The sequence below is a fragment of the Pezoporus flaviventris genome, unplaced genomic scaffold (genome assembly GCF_033815535.1).
Source record: "Pezoporus flaviventris isolate CSIRO_AGI_PZ_B2104156 unplaced genomic scaffold, CSIRO_AGI_Pfla_v1 ptg000991l, whole genome shotgun sequence".
NCBI classification, from domain to species: Eukaryota; Metazoa; Chordata; class Aves; order Psittaciformes; family Psittacidae; genus Pezoporus; species Pezoporus flaviventris.
The window spans coordinates 12,501-18,567 of NW_026893536.1; the positions used below are offsets into that span (position 1 = coordinate 12,501).

General features: G+C 50.7%; 1 protein-coding gene across 1 annotated transcript in view; it reads left to right on the forward strand.

The window, feature by feature from the left end:
- The window catches only part of LOC133264723 (basic proline-rich protein-like), a 4,393-nt gene extending 3,266 nt beyond the window's left edge, over nt 1-1,127 (forward strand). The window contains exons 6-8 of the mRNA XM_061444558.1: nt 1-180; nt 246-384; nt 837-1,127. The exon at nt 1-180 is cut by the window's left edge and continues 25 nt beyond it. Of these exons, the coding sequence (XP_061300542.1) occupies nt 1-180; nt 246-384; nt 837-1,127 (610 nt within the window). The remainder of the gene's footprint in view (nt 181-245; nt 385-836) is intronic.
- Nucleotides 1,128-6,067: the final 4,940 nt, after the last annotated feature.

Sequence of the window (6,067 nt, forward strand, 5' to 3'; positions counted from 1 at the left end):
GGTTTTTTTTGCCCTCACCCCGCGGGAGGGACGAACGAGCCACCTCGGGAAGCGCCGCTCGCTAGCGCTGCTGCGGAGACGAGCCACTACTCGCTCCCATAAAACGGATAGAAACGACTCCTCCCGCGCCGCCACGCAACACCAGAATCTAGGCTCACCCAAGTGGCGAGCAACCGACGAGTAATATTACGAGGATGCAAATGAAGGCATAAAGAGAGGGCCACCCACTCCGCCGGCTCCGGAAGCGGCGCGCCTGACAAGTCCGTTGCAGCACCTCGGAAACGCCAGTGTCTGAAAAGAGGCGAAAATCACCCCAGCGGCGGCGCGAGTTACTCGCCAGATACTCGCGAGGTACTCTCGAGGTACGCCCGAGGTACTCTCGAGGTACGTGAGAGGTACGCGAGAAGTACGCGAGAGGTACGCGAGTACGCGAGAGGTACGCGCGAGGTACGCCCGAGGTACTCGCCAGGTACGCGAGAGGTACGGGCGAGGTACTCCCGAGGTACGCCCGAGGTACGCGCGAAGTAAGTAGGCGAGAGGTACGCCCGAGGTACGCCCGAGGTACGCCCGAGGTACTCCCGAGGTATGCGCGAGGTACGCCCGAGGTACGCCCCAGGTACACGCGAAGTAGGCGCGGGGTACTCCCGAGGTACGCCCGAGGTACTCCCGAGGTACCCGCGACGTACGCGCGAAGTAGGCGAGAGGTACGCGCGAGGTACTCCCGAGGTGCGCCCAAGGTACGCGCGAGGTATTCCCGAGGTACGCCCGAGGTACGCGCGAAGTAGGCGAGAGGTACTCGCGAGGTGCTCGCGAGGTGCTCCCGATGTACTCCCGAGGTGCGCGTGAGGTACTCGGCTCTCCCGTTACCGGCGGTGGCAGCACTGGGCGAGCCGCAGCCGCTGGGTCTGTCGAGGTACCGCCGCCCCCTGTCGCGCCCCGTCCCGTCCCCGGGCCCCGCTCCGCTCGGGGCCGGCCGGCGGACGCCGCCGCCGCCACACGCGGGTGCCCCGTGCAGAGCGGAGCAGCGGGGCCGCGGCCGCTCTCCCCCCACTCCGCAGCCGCCCGGCAGCCGCCACCCCCGAGCTCCTGATCTGAGTCACCTCGTTGATGTCCTTTACAGGACGTAATAGCTACTTCTTCAGGTAGCTGAACAGCTTCCAGTAATTGTAGAATTTCTGTAGCATGTTTAATCTGTTTCCTTTGTGTGTTCAAAAGTCCTCCTTTCTTCCAGGGATCAGCATGTGCATGTACCACACCAAATGCGTATTTAGGATCAGTCCAAATATTCTTCCTTTTCTCTTTAGCCAGTTCCAGGGCTCTCGTTAACGCTATTATTTCTGCCTTCTGGGCAGAGATATTCGCAGGTAAAGGTTTAGCTTCTATTACCTGTGAAGTGGTGGTAATGGCATATCCTGCCTTTCCTTTACCATTTCTCATGAAGCTACTACCATCAGTAAACCGAGAATCAGCATCTTCCAGAAGTTTTTCTTTTAAGTCAGGTTCTTTCCAGTGTGCCAAAATGCACCCAAAGGACTCTTTCTCAAGATCTCTTCACTCTGCTGATTTTCCATCCTCGGTCTCACACACGCAGACGCAGACAGACACACGAACGGGATCCCACAGACACATTGTTACATTAATTGCAACAATGTATTCTAGTTCAGAGTTCCATTTTTAGGCCATTTTCCCTGATCTTCCAAAGTATACAATGTTTCTACATTCTGCTGATTTTCCATCCTCGGTCTCAGGCACACAGACACAGACAGACACAGGAACGGGATCCCGCAGACAAACTGTTACATTAATTGCAACAAGGTATTCTAGTCCGGTCCTTCTTTCCAGTGCGCCAAAATGCACCCGAAGGACTCTTTGTCAAGATCTTTTCACTCTGCTGATTTTCCATCCTCGGTCTCACACACGCAGACGCAGACAGACGCAGGAACGGGATCCTACAGACAAACTGTTACATTAATTGCAACAATTTATTCTAGTTCAGAGCTCCATTTGTAGGCCATTTTCCCTGATCTTCCAAAGTATACAATGTTTCTACATTCTGCTGATTTTCCATCCTCGGTCTCAGGCACACAGACACAGACAGACACAGGAACGGGATCCCGCAGACAAACTGTTACATTAATTGCAACAAGGTATTCTAGTCCGGTCCTTCTTTCCAGTGCGCCAAAATGCACCCGAAGGACTCTTTGTCAAGATCTTTTCACTCTGCTGATTTTCCATCCTCGGTCTCACACACGCAGACGCAGACAGACGCAGGAACGGGATCCTACAGACAAACTGTTACATTAATTGCAACAATTTATTCTAGTTCAGAGCTCCATTTTTAGGCCATTTTCCCTGATCTTCCAAAGTATACAATGTTTCTTCACTCTGCTGATTTTCCATCCTCGGTCTCAGGCACACAGACACAGACAGACACAGGAACGGGATCCCGCAGACAAACTGTTACATTAATTGCAACAAGGTATTCTAGTCCGGTCCTTCTTTCCAGTGCGCCAAAATGCACCCGAAGGACTCTTTGTCAAGATCTTTTCACTCTGCTGATTTTCCATCCTCGGTCTCACACACGCAGACGCAGACAGACGCAGGAACGGGATCCTACAGACAAACTGTTACATTAATTGCAACAATTTATTCTAGTTCAGAGCTCCATTTTTAGGCCATTTTCCCTGATCTTCCAAAGTATACAATGTTTCTTCACTCTGCTGATTTTCCATCATCTGTCTCAGGCACACAGACACAGACAGACACAGGAACGGGATCCCGCAGACAAACTGCTACATTAATTGCAACAATGTATTCTAGTTCAGAGTTCCATTTTCCCTGATCTTCCAAAGTATACAATATTTCTCCACTCTGCTGATTTTCCATCCTCGGTCTCAGGCACACAGACGCAGACAGACGCAGGAACGGGATCCCACAGACAAACTGTTACATTAATTGCAACAATTTATTCTAGTTCAGAGCTCCATTTTTAGGCCATTTTCCCTGATCTTCCAAAGTATACAATGTTTCTCCACTCTGCTGATTTTCCATCATCGGTCTCAGGCACACAGACACAGACAGGCACAGGAACGGGATCCCGCAGACAAACTGTTACATTAATTGCAACAAGGTATTTTAGTCCGGTCCTTCTTTCCAGTGCGCCAAAATGCACCCGAAGGACTCTTTCTCAAGATCTTTTCACTCTGCTGATTTTCCATCATCGGTCTCAGGCACACAGACACAGGAACGGGATCCCACAGACAAACTGTTACATTAATTGCAACAATTTATTCTAGTTCAGAGCTCCATTTGTAGGCCATTTTCCCTGATCTCCCAAAGTATACAATGTTTCTTCACTCTGCTGATTTTCCATCATCGGTCTCAAGCACACAGACAGACAGACGCAGGAACGGGATCCCACAGACAAACTGTTACATTAATTGCAACAAGGTATTCTAGTCCGGTCCTTCTTTCCAGTGTGCCAAAATGCACCCGAAGGACTCTTTGTCAAGATCTCTTCACTCTGCTGATTTTCCATCCTCGGTCTCACACACGCAGACGCAGACAGACGCAGGAACGGGATCCCACAGACAAACTGTTACATTAATTGCAACAATTTATTCTAGTTCAGAGCTCCATTTTTAGGCCATTTTCCCTGATCTTCCAAAGTATACAATGTTTCTCCACTCTGCTGATTTTCCATCATCGGTCTCAGGCACACAGACGCAGACAGACGCAGGAACGGGATCCCACAGACAAACTGTTACATTCATTGCAACAAGGTATTCTAGTTCAGAGCTCCATTTTTAGGCCATTTTCCCTGATCTTCCAAAGTGTACAATGTTTCTTCATTCTGCTGATTTTCCATCCTCGGTCTCAGGCACACAGACACAGACAGGCACAGGAACGGGATCCCGCAGACAAACTGTTACATTAATTGCAACAAGGTATTCTAGTCCGGTCCTTCTTTCCAGTGTGCCAAAATGCACCCGAAGGACTCTTTGTCAAGATCTCTTCACTCTGCTGATTTTCCATCCTCGGTCTCACACACGCAGACGCAGACAGACGCAGGAACGGGATCCCACAGACAAACTGTTACATTAATTGCAACAATTTATTCTAGTTCAGAGCTCCATTTTTAGGCCATTTTCCCTGATCTTCCAAAGTATACAATGTTTCTTCACTCTGCTGATTTTCCATCATCTGTCTCAGGCACACAGACACAGACAGACACAGGAACGGGATCCCGCAGACAAACTGTTACATTAATTGCAACAAGGTATTCTAGTCCGGTCCTTCTTTCCAGTGTGCCAAAATGCACCCGAAGGACTCTTTCTCAAGATCTCTTCACTCTGCTGATTTTCCATCCTCGGTCTCACACACGCAGACGCAGACAGACGCAGGAACGGGATCCCAGAGACAAACGGTTACGTTAATTGCAACAATGTATTCTAATTCAGAGCTCCATTTTTAGGCCATTTCCCCTGATCTTCCAAAGTATACAATGTTTCTTCACTCTGCTGATTTTCCATCCTCGGTCTCAGGCACACAGACACAGACAGACGCAGGAACGGGATCCCGCAGACAAACTGTTACATTAATTGCAACAAGGTATTCCAGTCCGGTCCTTCTTTCCAGTGTGCCAAAATGCACCCGAAGGACTCTTTCTCAAGATCTCTTCACTCTGCTGATTTTCCATCCTCGGTCTCACACACAGAGACACACGAACGGGATCCCACATTAAAATCCAAAACCTTTCCTACAAGACGCCCACTGCGTCTCCCAGGACGCAAACCACTCCGGGGACACACTTGCCAACAAAGTTTTCAAGCTGACAAGCAGGTATTCTTGATTGCGGCGCCGGGAGATACGGGCTCCTCGTAACGTGTGTCTCTCAATTGCCACGCAAGCCGTCCTTTTCTAGCCACTGGGCATACATACCTATTCACGAGGCTACGTATGGGTGACATAATTTTCCAGGAGGTTCCCCGCCTGCGTGCAGAATTGTGGTGGTGGTGGTGGTCTCTGAGGATCGTTTACTTCTTCCAACGATCTTCATCACTTCTTTCAGCCTTTGAAGCACGCGCAGTAGATGCTCACATCAGTTTAATTGGCTCGTTAGCACCAGAGAGAGACATAATAATCCTCCTATCCTCCTACTTATCAGGTAGTTGAACTGTAGCCCACCCTGGACACCTGCGGTTCCCAGATACTCCTTATCCCCGTGTCCTGTTCTTCTAAACTTTTACTTACAACTATGTCAACTGCAACGATTTCTCTTGTGAGAATTCTGTTCTCTAAGCTGTAGTCTATTTTTTTTCTCTCTGCGTCATGCACCTCAGTGATTTTCCGTTGCTGCTGTTACAAAGCCATCAAACTTAACATGACCCGAAACTGATTCTAAAGGTTTCTGTATTCCATCGTGGGATTTTGCGCCCCCTTGTCTCAGGACCGGGCGGGCAGAGGCGGCGGCCCAGGTCCCGGCGCTCGCCAGACTTTTTTGTTCCGTGGGGGCTTGGGGATTTCGTTGTTTCTTTGGTTTCGCGTGTCCGTCTGCCGACACACAGCCCACCACCCCCTCCCGCCGCGAAAAACACGTCTCTGGCTGGCGGGGGACGGGACGGGACGGGACGGGACGGGACGGGACGGACGGACACTGGCACTGCACCAGCTACTGAGAAAATAGGCTGCGACTGCTGAACCCAGGACGCGCTGAAATACAGCAGCCGAGGCACCCGGGGGTTCTGCAGATGCCGGGGCGCCCACCACCTCCTCCCCCCACCCCGCTCCGAGGCGCCTCCCCCAGCCTCCTCCCTCCGCAACGGGCTGGGAAGAGATTGCAAAGACGTTCTTCTGGTTGTGGTTTTGGGGAAATGTGTCTGAAACTTCGGAGAAGAGATGAAGATAGCGTGGTTGAGGGTAGAAGGGAGGATTATGTTGCTCTTGGTGACCATCCAAACAGGGTACCCCACTAGTGATGTTCTCGTGTGTGAGGACGGAGGCACGGACCCAGACTTAGAGTGCAAGCTGGATCATCGTTTATTGAACAGATGACACGATATTTATA